This window comes from Dermacentor albipictus, chromosome 4 (genome assembly GCF_038994185.2).
Source record: "Dermacentor albipictus isolate Rhodes 1998 colony chromosome 4, USDA_Dalb.pri_finalv2, whole genome shotgun sequence".
NCBI classification, from domain to species: domain Eukaryota; kingdom Metazoa; phylum Arthropoda; class Arachnida; order Ixodida; family Ixodidae; genus Dermacentor; species Dermacentor albipictus.
Window position 1 is genome coordinate 57,879,789 of NC_091824.1, and position 18,382 is coordinate 57,898,170.

General features: G+C 48.6%; 1 protein-coding gene across 6 annotated transcripts in view; it reads left to right on the plus strand.

Annotated features, from left to right (window-relative positions):
- The window catches only part of LOC139059644 (uncharacterized), a 534,381-nt gene that overhangs the window by 332,884 nt on the left and 183,115 nt on the right, over positions 1 to 18,382 (plus strand). For all 6 annotated transcript variants that reach the window (XR_011514267.1, XR_011514266.1, XR_011514270.1 and 3 more), the window contains one exon: positions 11,281 to 11,386. Coding sequence is in view for 2 of the 6 variants with exons in the window: in XM_070538065.1 (XP_070394166.1) it covers positions 11,281 to 11,386 (106 nt within the window). In the remaining 4 variants the exon portion in view is untranslated. The remainder of the gene's footprint in view (positions 1 to 11,280; positions 11,387 to 18,382) is intronic.

Sequence of the window (18,382 nt, forward strand, 5' to 3'; positions counted from 1 at the left end):
TCGACATGTTCAACCAGTACCAAGTCGCCCAAATATTGATTCTTCGGCAGCATTCACTTGATTGGTTAAAACACAATGCACAAGTAGACAAATCAGGAAGCAGATGAAACAACTGAATGAATGAAATGAAAACAATGCAGTTAATACAGGGCTAACGCTTACTACGGCAGAACTGATTGACATCGTTCCTCGTACCATGCCTTCAAGAAGACATACGTATATATATAGCGCGCGTGTGTTTGGGTGTGTGTGTATGTGTGTGTGTGAATTAAGAATTAAAATAAATTGTGTTGTTTAACGTCGCTAGACTTCTCATATGGCGAAGGGGGGCATCGCAGTCGGATGATCCGGATTAAATTTCACCAACTTGGGTTGCTTAGCGTTTACCCAAATCAATAATGCGCCAGCGTATTTGCATTTAGCCACCATATAAATGTGGCTGCCGTGACCGGGAGTCGAACTTGCGACCTCCTCCTCAGCAGGAGAACGTCATACCGCCTGAGCAATGGCAACTGGTGAGCCGGAAAAATGACCTCATAGTCGAGCTCAAAGAGAGAGAGCGAGAGACAAAGGAAGTATAGAAAAGGCCGTGAGCCTGAATCATAGACGTGTGTACAGTTTACTACCCTAAGCTGACGCCAGCGATGAATTATAGGCCACGGTTCCAGAATTGCTCACTCAGAAGATATTCTGGAGCCCAGCCAGTTTAAGGTTGCCTGGAAAGAGAGGGGGAGGCTTTGGGCGTCGTAACGAGCACAGGTACACAGTAGATGCGGCCATTCCAATATCGCCCATTCCAATGTCACTCCCCACCCAACGCGATAGAGCAAGGTTGCATCGCAGCGGGAGAGGCTACATTTGCCACTTGTAGCGTCCACGTTACGCAGCCGCCAATTGCAGACACTGGGACATAGCGCCAGGAGCCTGTCTTAGCGCGAGCAAGTATAGACGCTGCAAGAAAAAATCTTCAAGCAGAGCCTGAGATTTCCGCAGTTAATTAATGTATTCGACACACGGCTGTCTTACGCAGTGAAGCTTCAATGACACATGCGCACTTGCGAAACCACATATATAGACCTCCCATCACCGAGCCGGCTTTAGTTCTTTGTAGTCTGTAGAAAGGTATCCAGGCCACTGACCGATCGAATACTTGGTGCACTTTAATCCCCTTTATTTTTGTCATGCTCGCCGCATGCTAGAGCTCCTTGCAAGCGCGCTAACAATTTCAGGATAATAATTAAAATTCACGCGCTACAGCCGGAACGGAAAGTTGTCGCATAAGCCCTGTCAGCCGCTATCTGTCGGAGACAAAACGGACACGACGTTCACGCCGTAGCGCGCGCGTATACAGTCGGCGAGTGAACCACGCCCCGCTTTCGCGCAAAAGAATGAACGGTCTACGCGTGGAGGGTGATTAACGGTACAGCTCGTAACCTACGCCCGACGCCAGCACAACTTTGGCGCGATTCCACATCCGTGGGGAGCGCACTTGTATACCATACCAAGGCTTCAGGTGGGCCCACCCGCCGGTGTTTCTCGAACGCACTGAGTGTATATACCCCGTGCCGCTTCCTTTCCACGTCATACAACTTTAATCGCGCAACTCACGCCGGCTTCCAGTGGTCTCCCAAACAAGCTGCGGAAGAGACGAATGGCCCGTTCGCGTCGCGCGACACCGCTCTAATAGAACGCCACACACACGCAACTACTCGGGCGAGGCACCGCCCCAAAAGGACTTTGCGACGTGCAAATGTAGCGCACGCCGTGCCGACACGCGCGGAGTCCAGCCGTCAACGCTTGCCCTGCGGCGTGGCTTTGTCGCGCGCGCAGGGGTTGGTAAATAAGGCGCATGCGCAGAAATTAACTTTTTAAACGAACGCCCACGGATCCCCAGCTGACGTGCCGAGTTTATTAAAATGAAGACGGATGGGCCGCTCCAAAGGGTTTCGGGAATTCAGCAGGGAACGGCGCGGCGTCTCGCGGAACCCTCTGAGGCTCCCGGGGACGCCGGAGCGCTGAGCAGGATGGATGGGCCGCGCCGACTCATTCCCGAGATGAGATATATGACCGCGTACGGGAGCGCGCGCTTCTTGGCTGCCATGGCCTTCCTTGCGCCCATGGTCGCCCGCCTGCCGCTGCGAGGCGCTGTTCTCGCCGGCGGAGCGTATATACGACGTCTGCGACAGAAAGAAGCGGTGGCACCGCACGAGGTTGCGGCCGGGTTCTTTCCTTAGTCGATAGCGTCTGCTTTGGAAATAAGGCGCTCAGAATCGTGGGAATGCACCTCTCCATTACCGTCGTTGAAAGGCGATCTTCAGATTCCCGGCTTTCTTTCAGAAAATATTGTTTCCATAGTTCGCATACGTTTTAATATGAAGTCTAGGGAACGTGGATAGGTACACGTTCTTTAGCAAACAGCGCGAATAACAGGACACAGAAAAGAGACACATGACACAGGCGCTGTATCGTGTGTCTCTTTTCTGTGTCCCGTTATTCGCGCTGTTTGCTAAAGAATGTGTTCGCACCAACAAGCCCGGCTAGCCACTATTCTGAAGTGCATAGGTAGCCTGGAGGCACAGGGACCTACACTCTATCGTCGACTGTTGTCCATAAACGTTTTGCAGGGAACCAGTTCGGAAGTCTACGTGGGTGACACTGTCCCAAAGGAAACATAGTTGCTAACGGCTTTGACTAGGGACAGTACGCATACTTTCTCTACTGCAAGCGAAGAAAGAGACAAATAACTATATAATTGAAATTTATAGGCAATCCATGTCATCCTTATATCCATCTTCATTAGGTGCGGCTGTTTAGAACGTGCTTTGACATTGCAGAACTTTAAGTCGAGTTTACTCGTACCTCGCATGAACAATGGGCAAGCGACTCTCACGGAGATTTTTCAGTTCAAATTCCTTACCAGTAGTGTACACTCAAATAAGGAAGAAAATACTGGGCATGCGTTAGTCACGTTCTTACAATCTAACTTCCATTAGGACGTCGCCTGCAGGTTTCACATATTTCACTTCAGCGTGATTTCATATAGACGTTCACAGAAGGCTGTATAAGATGCACCAATTAAATCACTCTAAATGGGTCTTCTTCAACACTATGCGTACGTAGGCGTTTATTGGACAATTAATTTTGATTAGGGGCGGAGAAAACGTGGTACAAACTTTTAGTTTCCCATGTTTCGTTCCTATGGAATACATTCTTGATCGATGAAGACTGAACTCGTTCCACGTATAAACGTTGTAAAATATCCGTGACGTCATGAGCAGCTGGAGTGGGAATTTAAAAGGTGCTATCGCCTTATTTCTTCCTTTCGGGCGTCTTTATTTCCTTACCAAGCTTTCTGTCGCAGTAAGAGCGACACTCCTGGAATTCCTGGAGCACAATCTAACAGTGTAGCCTATGGCCTAATATTCTGTTTTGACACATCTACTACAAAACATAAGTAATAGTTTTGATACCAATCCGCAGCGGCCGCATTGCAATGAAGGTGGAAGGCAAAGACGCTCGTGAGTCCGGCACCTTCCATTACTACATTCTTCATAACCCGCTGCGCACTTCCAGAATGCTAAAACACACATTTAATGTTTTCCCCCTTTAAGGCCGCCGCAAACTATAGAACACAATGGCGAGTCGCATGCGTGCTAAAATTTTAGGTTGTTGTCGCTAACAAAATCCGTCGCCGCCGCAACTCCATGGAGTGTAGCTGGAAAACGCATACGTTCTATTTGATGAGGAGGAGCTTTCTTAATGTCAACAGGGGAAGGATCCAGCGGCTTCTCCAGCTAAATTTTACCCCCGTAAGGCTTGAATAATTCCAACTATAAACAGGAGGAAGGAGAGGACGAGGAGAAGCAGAGGAAGACGAGAATGAAAAAGAGAAGGACGAAGGAGTGTGACTGTGATCATTGTTCACGAGGTGCCAAATAAGGCTGGAACGACGTTGAAACGTTTAGCCACGTCTAGACACGTACCTCCGCACGCGATCCCTACAGGCTGACTTCGTTCGAACTCAATTTGTGTATAATGGTATCTGCTAACATTTAGCCTGCCTTATACATGATACCGCAATCAAGACTTCACTGCTGGTGAAAAAGAAAATTCTGTTTTATTCTGCGCCGTTCCCAGTTGGGTTACAAAGTTTCGAAAGCTACACCTTTTGAAAACGAGCACAACAGCGTCCTTGCGATGTTCTGTAGCAAAAATGATAATGATCATTCGCGGTACCGTGAATAGCTTGAAAAACTTGAGTTCAAGTCAGGATCCAGAGCAGCTAGACAGCTCCAAGTGGTTGGTGTAACGTGAGCACCTGGGGCCGAGTTTCGTTCCTATAAGAGTTGTTTGCCACTCGCAGACAGCCTTCGCCAACGTCTCTCCCACAGTATACATGATTGGGCGGCAGTCCCTCTAGTTGTGAGAAACTTTTTTGTGAATGCCTACTTTTGTTTTCTTCTCCTCTGCTTTTTCAGCTGCTTCAACATTCTTGTTTCATACTTCAAAAGCGTCGATTATAATACCACGTTCCCGACTTACTCCAGTAATGTTTTCCGCACGTATTGCAAAATACGATGTCGAATTACCATTGTCCGCTCTGACTCACATGCAGGCGTCGGTCGTGATGAACAGACTGCCAAGCGGCAACATTCGCACCGTACAGGAATGTAGGCTAAGGGAGGAACTAATGTAACACAGCAGAACCGCTCGTTATTTAAGATTTTGATCTTCAAAGTTGGAAGCTCAGTACGCATATTTTACGCCTTCTGCGTACGCTTCTTATGTACAAAAATGAACGACACCCTCGGAGATGTCGCGACGCTTTCCAACGCTTGCTGTTGTCACTCGCTTACACGCTTAACGGCGAGCTGGTGCTTCTGTGCTTGAGTATATATACACCACACACGAAAAGAACCGCCAAAGTAGCGGGCCAAAGTACCGCCTGGCTTCGAAACAAAACTGCGTTCCTGTGTAAACCCAACGGAGATGAATGACATGCAGACACGACGACAGCCGCATTCCCATATGACTCTTTTGATCGATGTAACGCTGCCGTGCTGCGGCAAGGTCGCCACAGACAACAAAGTTAGGCCAAAGCAAAAGTGTTACCGCATGTTCGTGTTGTTTACATATACTCTCGGCTGCCAAAAAACGCAGAGTTGTTCGCCTACGCAGCCAGTGTCACGGACTTCCGCATGTTGGAAGGCCGCGAAATGGCGCAACACCACGCGTCCACGCTTCTGCGTTGCAGGCCGAGAGGGAGAGGGAGAGAGAGAAAGAGAGTGAGACAGAGACGGAACCGTCGTGCGTATACGTACTCCTCCCCAACCTCTTTCTCACTCCTCCTCCCCCACAAGCGGGGCGATGACGAATACCCGTGTAGGCAGATAGCGCCGGGCTCTCTCGTCGTGTTCGGCCGCCGCGCGACGGGCTTGTGAAGCAGAGGGAAGGGATGGGAGAGGGGGGGGGGGTTACGAGATGGAGATGGCCTTTAACCGAGATTCTCCCTGACCCGGATTCTTCTCCTTCTCCTAGCCCGACGTCGCACCACCCCCGCTACCCCTTCCAGCGTAGAACCCCCTTCCCTCCCTTTCGCCGCGAGCCCTAGACACGCGGACAGTAAAGCCCGGGCATAGCACCGGGCGCTCTTGTGCTCTGTCGGGGCGTGTGCCGATCTCTTTTTGCCATTCTTCGATTATTTCAAGGGTGCCGCGAGATATGGCACGGTGCCCGAGAATGTACACACGGAACGGCGCCGTTGATCAATATGTGGCGAGAAGGAGGCCCAGCGAGAGATAGAGGAGGACGGGGCTGCAGGCCGCCGCTGAGCACCGCCCCTTCACGTCGCTGCAGCCCTATCCTCCCCAGTGGGGAGAAGAGGCGGGCGGGCTGCTTCGATCTGGCCGCCGGCAAAGCACTGCGCGCTCCCGGCAGCACCGGGCCTCCCTGCGCCCCGAACAGAATTTGCAGCTGCCTTTCCCTAAACCAGGGGCGCCGCGGAAGAAGTTTGACGGCGCGAACAGGCTCCCGGGGTCCCGGGTCCCAACCACGATGCTTTCCTTTTCTTGCTTGTCGTTTTGCTTTGATTCGTTCCCCCCTTGTTGGTGTTATGCGCGCGCGCCGCTGCTTGCATACTTGTGACCCGCCAAGGTCGTACGGACGCCCGAGGCGGCGGCAATGTTCCGGGATGCGGGTCATCGTTTTAAATGGGCCCGCGTTATTGTTTATGCAAGATAGTATCGCGATCTTTCTGCTGCGCGTGCTTGCGTTCACGTTGGCTGCCTGTGCAATTAAAGGTGGATTATAACCGAAAAGAAAGAACAACTGTAAAGAAGACAGTAACTCCTCGTGACATTTTTCGGTAAAATGAGAAAGTGGGATGCAGACCATTTAGTAACACTTAGAAATGGGGCGCGTGATATTATTAACTGTTACAGTCAACATTGAACTTCCGTTGGGAATGTCCGAAAAAACACAGCTAAGTTCGATTACCCGGGGATACAATTGATACAAACAGGGCTGTTGGTACGTCGATTATGTAATCATTAAACTTAAAGGGGGCAAGTGCGTTGCTTGCGTGGTTTTGTTGAAAAAATGAAGTTTGAAGAAAAAAGCAAAGTGATAAAGAAGTTTATTTTCAATGTACGAGAAAATACACATTGAAAAGATTCTTATCGCAGCCTCGGTGTGCGTTCGACCTTCGACGAATGGCAGTCTTTGAAACTGTTCAATACGGTCACTGCCGGAAAAAAAACTAGATTCGAGAGTTTCTATAAGGCGGGCTGAACATCAGCGAAATCGAATATTTGGCCTTTCGAAAGAACCGTTCTAAGTTGTGTCACTCTTACCGATGTTTCCTGGAAGTCGGCATTCCTCACCGTCACCAGACTTCGCATCCTGAATGCCTGCTTTGTGTCGGATTATCACATGCTCCTGTATTTCCTTCGCTCGCTTTTATCTCCTATACCACCTAACCCCGTTTCCTTCCGGCGTTTCTTTTCTTTCCAGAGCTCGATGTAGATCGCATCTCGCGTCTCTCTGTCAGGCGTCGCAGGCGAGAGAGCTGCTTGTCGGCGACCTATCGCGACGGTCGCCATGACCGAGCCCCCTTAAGTGATATCCCACTCCGTAAAGTTTCCTTAAGCCTTCGTCCTCGCAAGACTGATCCCATTCCTCGTCCCCGTCCGCACATGCTCGAGGAGGCGCGCGTTCGGCTTCTTCGCAAGATTGTAGCGTTTCGCCCTTCTTACCGTTTTCTTGTTTCTCCTCCTCTACTGCAGTCGCTTCTTCGATAGCTGCGGCTCCTGCGTTTTTTTCTTTCGTGCGTTCGCTTCTGTCCCTGTGAAGACACAGTCGGCTGCTACATACATGGAAGCGAAGGAAACGCCCCTTCCTTAGCCTGACGAATAGCACCTCTTTCCTTCACTCCGGAATGCTTCTTCTTACGTTTATCTTTCGCTTTCCTTTGTTTCTTTCTTTTTCTTTTTTTTTTCTGTTCACTCTATAGCGCACGTTGCTTTCTCAGCAGCCTTCGTTTGGAAATAGTGCGGCATTTTTTTCTGTGTGTGTGTGTGTGCTTACCCTTTCCCACTCCGTACCACGTGAGCGCTCGTGTGTGTATCAGTGTATGCGATCCTGTGTGTTTCTTTCGTCACTTTCGCTTCCTCTCAGCACAGACCAAAAAAAAACTCTCTCGCACCCAAACACACTCAAACTTCCACCTCCTTTCTTTCTGAGCCAGGACACACACACACATTTGTTTGCCTTCTCTCCTCCTTTCGGAGCCTCCTCGTTCTATCAATCCCAGGAACCCAGCGTTCAATCTCGAAACTTTTTCTCTCCGATTCATCCCCATTTTTACTCGGGCCGCCTGCGATAAAGGAACTTGGCGGTGGTGGAGACGGGGAAAGGGACTAGTTCCTCATTTTATCGGGACTCGCGCGCTGTAGCTTCGTTCCCGTATTCTTTTCCTTCTTCTTGTCTCTTCGTCGTCTCTTCGTCGTTTCTTCGTTGTCTCTTCCTCGGACTTATTTCTCGGAGGGTTTGCGTGCGTGCTTTCTTTTTATTGCTCTCCCCCTTTTGGCTCGCAACCTCTTCCGACTTTCATTTATTGCTTCTCACTGGGGCGGAGCTTGATTCACGGCATCGTTCTTTCTTTTGCGGCTTATTCTCCTATGCCCGCTCGCTTTTTATCACGTTATAAGTTCCGTGCTTCCGCCTTTCCGCGACGCTTCACTGTCTCCGCCAACCAAGTCTCTGAAAAAGGAGAGAGAAAAAAAATGAGCGGTAGGATAGAGAAGAGAAAAATTGTGTTTACAGACGGTGCCACCCTTCAGCTACCCCCCCCCTTTCCCGTTTTCTTTTTCTCCCCCCTCCCCTATGTGTGATATGCTTAGTATTTACAATTTTTCGGCCACTTTATTCTCAGCCATTGTCCGCCTTTCACGCTTTTTTGGCCTCAGTGACACGATTTCCACGTCACCCGCTTCCTCGGTTCGTCTTCTCCTTGTAGATGTATTTTACTTGTTTTTTTTCATATATATGAATGTTTATATATATTCATCCCGGGTGCGGCTTCACAAAGGATGGTGACGTTTTCTGGGGGTGACGTATTTGTGGTAGCGAGCTTATATGCATAGTACACGCTACAGTGCGCGAACAGAGCTTAAGATTTCAACTACTCAGGGTTGCATGCCTATCTGTTGTCCAATTTTACCTCCTTCTAAAGCAGCGCCACCGGTTTACAGCACTCAAACTGAGCCCATAAACCTGCGGTAAGTTCTTTCTGTCTTTTTTGTTCGTTATATTGGTATTCATCAAGGCAGTAGGAGAGAGGTAAGAAGGTGCCATTTCTTGCGTCAGCTTATACGATCACCCTCCAGTATACTCCACCCTTTTGTTTCACACTCATCGCAAAGGACAAGATTACACAAGGTTTATTATGGATTCATGGGGGGGAGACAACGTATCGAAGTAAAGCTGGGGCTATGAAAGATGCCATAATGGAAGAATATGGATTATTTTTTACTACCATGGGGCTCTTTAAAGTACACCTAAGTATAATGACAAAGGTATTGCATCTGGTCCTCATCTAAATGAAGTCTCCGCGGGGCACAGGATCAAACGCAGCACTTTATTCATGCTCAGCAACAGAATGCGATGCGTATAGAGCGACCACGGGGAGGTGGTGGAGGGGGGGGGGGGGGGTTAAATCCAACGAGGCACTATTGAATGTACTCATGGTAGAATATCGACGTACACCACCATGAACACGATAAAGGCAGTGCAAATTCTGGGTCACATCTCATGCGAGTAGTCCTTTTAATCGAAACGGAGGCCGGTTTTGCCTGGCCACAGGGCAGGCTTAGCACCTTCCCTTCGATCTCGAGAACCGTTCAAGCGAGCCATGCCTACACACGTGGCAACCACAAACAAGCGTGCGATATCAAAGCTAACAACAAAAGCTACTTCGTATTGTGTGTCGCGGGGCGTACAACGACACATGAAGGGCACAGGAACAGGACAACACAAGGTGGCGCGAGAAATCAAATTTTAAAAACAATTCGTGGTAGAAATTTTGTCGTGTTAGTGCATGATCTTCGTATTGTGTCGTGGTTCGCACTGCACTATACTCCGTGCGAAAGATCGTGTGCCGACAAGCTCAAATTCGTACCATATTGAAGCAAAAGCTAGGCACATTATTTATCCATCCCTAGACACGCGCTATTCTTACGTCATAAATAACGAATCTTGCATCACGAGGAAATGATAAAAGTCTGTATGAGCGCTCGCTCAGCCCTTTATTTGGTACTCGTCTTTTTTTTTTTTCGTTCTTTTTTTGCACTCCGTACAATCATTACGAACGGAAACCAACTCATACAACTTGCTATATTTATTATTCTTGCATGCACACACGTCGCGTGCAGCAGCTCTGACGTCGTTCTCGGCTGCCATGATTCAAGCGATTTTTCGAGGTTCCAACCGCAACTTTGTTGACTGCACCAGTGTTCCGGCCAGTCGAACTGCATGCAGCGCCGTTATGAAAATAAAACGCTGCATACCTGCGCGTGTATGTGTGGCCAACGCAATTTCAGCGTACCTTAACATTTCCGCACAGTCCCTTTCTTGCATTTTTGAAAATAGAGCTACGCCGAACACCACTGCATATCACAAGAGAATTTGGTCCGAGATTCCACAAAGCTTGCGCTTGTATTGGAGAAACCTACTAAAAGTGTACCTGCTTTGTACTCTCGCCTGATTTAATTTCGCAGTGGCAACGTGTGCCCCGAGATAAAAAGTGTTAAGAAATTAACTCGTGGAATTTATTCAACAACCACTTTATCAGTGAGGATGAAAACTTTGAAGATCACAGCGTAGTAGGCAGCCAAAACCACGACGTTATTAAGTTTGCTGCGTGGCCTTGGTGGTAACTTTAGCTATTCTTTCTTTAAGCAATCGATATATTGTTCACGAAATGAAACACGAACGCACTTCTATTAAGCAATTAAGCAAGAAAATAAGTAAACACTTCCTTATCGCACCCTTTGTATATTCAACGAACGCTTTCGTTTTTTTCAATGACGTCTTATTTTCAAGGAAGGTGACCTTGTGCCTTACTCTGTATGGGAGGACTGCGCCTTATGACTTCTAATAACTGCTGACCTCTTGCCATGATCTAGCAGGAGTGACCGTGTTTAGAAGAGTATTTGCTGGCGGTGAAAGCGTACCAATATCAAGTGCGTTATTAATGTCATTTGGCTGATAAAGGTTGCCACGTTACGCACAGCATAAATAGTTGTTCCAAGTGCAGTTCCTTGTGCCTGTACATACGGCTTCTGCCCTAGCTCTAAATCTTTGCATTGGTCTAGTGTTGTTTCCTTAACCGTGAAAAAAAAAAAGGCAACATCTGTTTTTACTGCGTTATATGCCTCAAATATGAAAAGCTACAGAAGAAGTACTTCGACTGTTATTCAAAGTACTCTAACACTATGGGCATTTTATTCGCATGTACTCGTAAAACCTGTCTACCGCGTTGTCAATTAGTAATGGTAGCGCACTTGTTTCGTGTCTGTCCTTCTCGTCTCTTCTTTCCTGGCGAAGCATCTGTGTACCAGAAAAAAAAAAAAACGGAATGTGTGATTTGCAGCATGTTGCACACTCTCATCTTAACGTCACAAGATTTCTTGGAAAGACGAAGTTTTTGAACGACGACAGTCCGATAGCTCCTGCATGATTCCCATCAGGTCTCACCGACATTCTTGTAATTTTTTTCCGCAGTGACGTCTGGCTACCGCAGTATTCTGACCTTCACTGGCAGTGAAGTCCTGCGGCGCTGTCCACGGCATGCAAGATGGACGGAAAGTCCCCCCAAATTATTTTCCTGGTAAGCTATGAGCGCCGCACTTTCAGGAAAGAAAACGCAAGCAAGACAGGTGACGATTATTGTTGTGTGGCAAATATACACCCCAATCGGTGTACATTTGTCTAAGACTGTAGGCTCGTCTTCGCATTCTGCGTGCGATGCTCTTACAAATCGAGCTACCGCAAAGCCGTTTTCCCGTTCAAATTGTTGGCTTTATGTAATTATAAGTAATGCACATATCTTACGGCCCTGGGCTCCTGGACATCCGAAACCGGAGTCAGGAATTGAATAAATGCTATCGAATTTAATTAGGCGTCCCCATGACGACTGCGAAGGACGAGGCGCAAAGTAAATGTTGTTGTTGTTGCTGCTGCTGTTGGTAAAACGTTTATTTAAAAACCATAAAAAGTTTCCGCCCCCCGGAAGTGGATCTGGAAGTGGCGGGGGGAGGGACAAAGGAGGAGGTTAATTCAGATATTATTGACCATTTTTGTGTCTTGGAGAAATCAATGAGTTCACCATTCAGGGCGTTTGAAGCGTTGGCAGGTAATGTTGGCCGTTGTTAAACTTGCACTAAGCTAAACGTACGATGCGCATCAGCATTCGACCACGCTGCCAAGGATCCAGGCCGAAAAACAAGAGGTCACGAGACAGAAAGAGCGGTAAACGAACACAAACGAAACCCCAAAACGATTAAACTGTAGTTAAGGAACGAGGCCCGTATCCAAACTACCGGTAACCAAACCACTCTCAAAACTCCGCCACCCGGCGGTCGTGTGCCGGCCTTCTCGCTTCCCCCCTCCGGGGTCGCAGCCGCACAAACGCCCAGAGATGGCCCGCGGGCGCTGGTTAAACTCTCGTCAGGGCCATTGTCGCGTCCTGGCACCGGGAAACCGAGGCGCCCTCGCCTATCGATTATCTCATCCTGCAGCGTCCGCGCTCCAGAAACGCGCGCGGGCAGACGCTGTGCGTGCGTGTACGCTTGTGCGCGGGCCGCAGCATACGCGCATACGCACGCACACGTTCGCACATACGTGTGCGATCGCACACGCGTACGCACGCACACACAGCTTCGCACAACTTCGCACTCCACCGACGCAGGCGCGGGGGGCATCAGCGACCGCGGCCTCCTCCCTCCTCCTCCTCCTGGCTCTTGCCACGCACGTGCGTTCCATTCTTTTCGTGTCACTCTTGCGTTGTTGGCGCTGCTTCCGCGTGAGAACCTGTGCTTGCTACGTTCGAGCCCCCGGCGCAGCTACCGCTGGCCTGGTCTGGCGGCAGGCTGCCGGGAGTTCAGGCCAAGAAGAGGGCGGCGGTCGGTGCGGAAGGCGAGGTGCGCGTCTGTGGGGCGTTGGTAGGGCGAGGTTTTGCTTCGAACTCGCTCGAAGGTCTTGGTGGTAGCGTTACGCGCGAACAGTGGGGAGGTGGGGGGAGGTGCGCCGCTCATTAGCGTTGGCTGGAAACGAGGGTTTAATGGGGCACACACGCACAAACACGCGCACGCTTCTTTTTCTTGCGACCGATTTCTCGTTCGTTTTGGGCGTGTGTGTGTGTGCGCGTTTCGTGGCATAGCTAGCTTCCTTCTTCTGCTGTTTCGTGCGTTAAAAGTTACTCGCCGGTCAGACCAACAGCAAGCAAAGCCTCATTCGAAAGTCGTCGAGAGAGAAAAAGCAAGAAGAGAGAGAGAGAAGAAAAAGAAAAGAACGCGGAAGGGGAGTGGAGAAAGGAAACGTCGTCTCTGAACTGTGAGCCAGCCAATGGTGAAAAAAAGTAAAGCAGCGCGTCGAGAACGACCGAGAAAGTGACGGAGAAAAAAGACACCGGAGCGGGCATTAGGTGGAAATCGGGCCCTTTCCAAGTTCAAATTTTAATTTCGTCGCTCGCGCGCCACCTGGCCCTAATGAGGGTGCATTTACTCGCCGCAATCACACTGATATTTGAACTTTTCTTCCGTTAGGCTAGAACATCACTTTTCGAAGGAAAAAGCGAAGGAAAAACATTTTTTTATATATAAATACTTACGTGGAATGCGTGTAGGAGCTATTAATCTGGTGGCTTAACGCAGTGGGTACGTCTGTTAGATGTTATTTCAGTTTCATTTCTCATCAGCGAGCGCAGTAAATCTTGATCAACGACTTCTTTGAAGTTCTTGGTGGAAACACCAAAAAGAAGGAAAAAAAAGAACTTTTTTTTTTCGCTGCAGTATTCTCGCAATAGTATATCCATGAGCATTTGCATTATTGTAAAGTTTTACACTGATAAACGTATACGCAAATATTGCGTCATATCATCGCCGTCGTCGTTATCATCATCAGACAATTTTTATGTCCTCTGGTAGGATGAAGGCCAATTACCAATGTCTTGGGCTAGTTTATGCCAACTTGCCCCTGCAAATTTCCTAATTACATCACTCCACCCGATTTTCTGCCGTCCTCGTCTGTGCTTCCCTTCTCTTGGCACCCATTCTATAACTCTAACGGTTCATCGGTTATCCTTCCTACGCATTTCACCGCCTGCCTAGCTCCCTTTTTTTTTTTTTGCTCTCTTAACGTCAACTCGAATATCCGCGATGCCCGTTTGCTCTGTGATCCACACCGGTTTGTTTTCGTCTCTTTGCGCCTAACATTTTTCGCATCATATACTTTCACATGAAGTGAATGTTGTGTTAGCAACGGTGCCGTTGTGCGAAATTCGGCGCATATACTGAAACGCTGCCCACGAGCGTGTCGTTACTGACTGACGGAGTTTGCTTCGATCATCAAGGTCTCCCACATTCGATACAGTACCATCTCCGACGTGCAGTAACAAAGACAAGAGACTATGCAGACTCAAGCGTGAATAAGCGTTTGCTTGCCTATTTATAATGCGCGCTCTTCCGAAAACAGCCTTTACTGCCTCTGCACGCAATTCTCTCCGTAGCACGCCAACCAGCACTTCGGTTACTTGATGATGGCGTTGAAAGTCGTGGTGGTGATTCCGAATAGCATCCCCTTTGAATGGCGGTGGTGACCAATATAGTCGCCTATTCTGCATCAAGTAATTAGGTTTTGCTATATAAATTGCAATGTATCATCTTACCTATACCTCTACCAAATGTCTGTAATGACCCCGTCACCTATCTTGAAGGGCAGCGCATCACCATTGCTCGGTTCGTCTAATATGTACCACCTTTTAGTACTTATGTGCAACCTATAAATACTGCCGTCAGGTGACTATGGTCTCTTCGCAGGCTGTTATATATTCACGTGCGCTTTAACGTCCAAACGCATGCAATGCCTGTGCCATAGTACGCACAGTGTGTGTATGTACGTACACTATATACTATGTGCATATACAATGGCTGAAGCTGTCATTATGAGACGCATGCATCCATTTGAGTATCGCTCTCGCATGACACTAAAATTCCCAAGTGCTTCATAACAGCTAGCTACTTTACTGCGTGTCTGCCGATTTTCGCATGTGTTGAATTAACCTAGAATACTGAGGTGGCATAGAACATTTGGAATAAGGCTCGAACTTTAGCATATATTCTTCACCTCCCTCATTGCCTTTGCCATCACGCTCGTGACACAGTATTATGCATGTGCTACGTCTGCGCTATTCATCATAAACAAGAGAGAGAGAGAGACGGACAAAGAAAGCTACCGGTAATCCAAAGTAAAGCGAAACCGAACGGACTGTGTGGCTGCTGTAGACACATAAATAAGCACGCGCTTCTCGAGGCGATCGAACTTGGCTATAAGCCACATGCGCGTGATTTTCGCGATCTCTCTTCCGAGACATGTGCACTGCTTCGTGAAAAATGTCCGGCAAGCGCACTTGTGCATTTCAAGTGGCACTGCGTCCCCGCTTCGGCGTTTGTCATCGGCGCGATCCTCTGTGATATACAACCCAGCTCTCGACCTCGCTAATCCAGCAAGTAGACGGCGGGCACTAGACGCTTGCCTTCTTCGGGGGATTTGAGCTATACGACCACGCTCTAAACCGACGTCACAGGGGTCAAGTAACAAATGGATCCAGTGCAGGAAACCAGCTTCCACTGGATTTCCTGCTCAAGCTCGCCTTTATCTGCTTTACACTTTTCTTTAACTTTATTTACACGCCCTTCTGATACCCTCTTTCAAGCCAGTGACTGGTGTATGTATATAAAAGCATTCGTTTCCAGGCCTGACTTTCACAATGAACTTCGTCGGCCCAGCTAGTTAATAAATAATAACTTTGTTTTGTTGCTCACTGGCTAAAATTATTATATTTCGCTAAGGCTGAAATCGATGTCGCAACGTTTTTGCTTGCAATAAGGGACTGAAAACGAGGGTGAGAGCATACCCTTGACGATAAATTGAGTTTTTCTTTTCTTTTTTAAGCAGCAGACGTGCAGGCTGTAGTGGGCTATGTACAGGTGAGAATGCTCTTTTAATTTTGTTGTATATAGTAGAACGCATCCGCCAAAAACACAGCTTATGCGGATCAGCGGAAACTCCAGCTTCCGTGAAATCTACTTACTGGGCGTATACCTTTTCGATCGCTTGTCGTCCTCCTTTCTCAGCCTCAACAAAGGTTTTCTTTTTGTATTCTTATTGCGTGAGTGACTCGCACTTACACACACACCCACACAGGCATAAACCCATTATAATAAGTATTGGAAGGCACCTACAGCAACGTATCTATCGTTTCGGCAAGTTTACTGTAAGCACTGTAATCCCATGTAAGGCCCACTCAATGAAGGTAGAAACGGAGCTCAGCTTTGGAAGATACCTCATAACTTTTATCGTAAGTCTCTCATATAAGCTTGCCCTAAATTCTACCGCATTCATGAAGAGATATGCGGCGAAAGAGAGAGAGTGAGAGCGAAGTAACAAGGGAAGGGCAGGGAGGTTAACCAGGCTGAGCCCTGTAGGCTACCCTGCATTGGGGAAGGAGGATAGAGCATGGAAAGAGAAGAAGGAAGAGACAAGTTCACAGTTTGCACGGTTGCACACGCAAGCTTTCATTGCTGAGTCAGTCACAGGTGGTGCTATAGGCCTGTGCATTTCAAGAAACGCAGCGGCGCCTTTGTGGCCCTGCACATACCAGACGCACGAGGCCACAGGCCCAAGATCTTCTCCTCTGGGGAAGGCCTGTCGTCCAAGTGCCCTAAAGCTGTCCGAAGGGCACTTCTCTTAGTATGTTGGGCAGTCATACAGGAGATGTTTGGTCGTTTCTTCGACAGCACATGTGCTGCAACTCGGACTGTCCGCCATTTTATTAGGAATAAGTAGGCATTTGTGAAAGAAACTCCTACTCGGAAGAGACACAATATTGTTTCTTCCCGTCGGTTATCTAACCAGGTGAAAGCTGTAATCTCATATGCGGGTCCATGTCCAGGCGGTGTTTGGTGAACTCCGGTGTATTTCATTTCTTTAGAATAATAATATGGGCAATACCGCTGGTGTGCCGAGCTGTATCCGTTCTTGACACTAGTATCGAGGTGATTTCACGTTCACCATGGGCTTCACGGGTAGCTTTGTCGGCACTTTCATTGCGAGTAACGTTGCAGAGACCATGTAGGTAGCCATTGAAATACAATGTCGATGAAAATCGGCTATGGCGAAAATCGTTAACTTATCTACAGCCCTGTAGATAAGCTAAATAAAGCTAAGGTAACAGTGCCAACCCAGCAAGGTTAAGGAGGAGGGAAAGAGAAAGCAGAAGGCAGGGAGGTTAACCAGAATAATGTCCGGTTGGCTGCCCTACACCGGGGGATAGGGAAAGGGGAAAACAAAGATGACAGGGAGAGAGAGCAGGGAAAGAAAGAAGGAAATTGCGGTGAGTTCGCTGACGCGTGTGGTCTTATAGAAATTGCATTGATAGTCACAGATGGTCGCACAAGCCAGCAAGGTTAAAAATAAAGTCAGACGATGAAGTAATTTGTTGCGGACCGATGGTATATACAGTTAACACGCAATGCTTTGACGTGTACTTCGTGCTCTAGTTCCGTATTCCTGCTGATATTCGTCTATCCTTCTGTCTCAGACAACTGAACTTCAAACAGTGCTTAGTGCACCACTCTGGTCGCTCGCTCTCAGGAGGCGTAGTGATTCTCCAGAAGCCTAATTGTACAGTCTAAGCTTGCTCTCAGCTAGCCGATTCTCCATACGAAGTCTTTTCGTTTTTCCAGAGCAGCAGCAGCGCGGCTTGAAGCTTAAATTTAGGCCCGCGTCGCGCGTTCTCGCATGCTCGCACCTGCGCCTGAAAACTGAGGATGCGCTCTAATCGCGTTTGATTGCGGTAGATTGCATTCGCCGTAAAACCGGATGGGCGCGGTAAACAGGCGAGCGCCACTTGGAGCCTTCCCGCGCACCTGTGCCCGTTCACGGCACCAGTCACGAGCAGGCGCGCACACCTAAACTTACAGGACCCCCGATTCCCACTTTCCGCATCTCTCGCTATGGCGGAGGCGAAACCGTTTTGACCCCGATTGTCGCCTCGTTGCCGCTCTGAGCCGTGGCTTTGTGGCCAAACATTCGCACCGCGCTCGCGTTACCTCATTGTTCGGTGGGGGCGCTCGCGTCGCTTCTCCTAGAGGCCGCTAACGACTTTCCCCATCTCGTTAAGGACGCCCTTCCTCCCCCCCCCCCCCCCCCCACTTCCCTTCTCGTCTCCTGGCCTTTGACTAGTGGGCCACTGTGGCCCAACCGCCACGCGCATTTTGCCGCACTTGGCAATCATTCGTATGCGGCGGCGCCTTTTCGAGGTACGTAATAGTGGCGCGCGCTTATACGGTAGTGAATTTTAAATAAGCTGCATTAAAGTAGGCCTGGTCATTGTAATGAGGAATGAAGGGGAACTGAATTGGCAAAATTACTGTCAAGACTGAATGTTGGCAGTAAGCGGAAGCAATGTTGAGGGGCAGGTGGGGGGATGTAAAATATGTGGCGGAATAAGCATGCATGCTAACATCACAGCTGTAGCCAAAGAGCGCATGGATGAAAAAAAGATCGAAAAGCAAAACAACGCAGAACTCACACAAAAATTAAA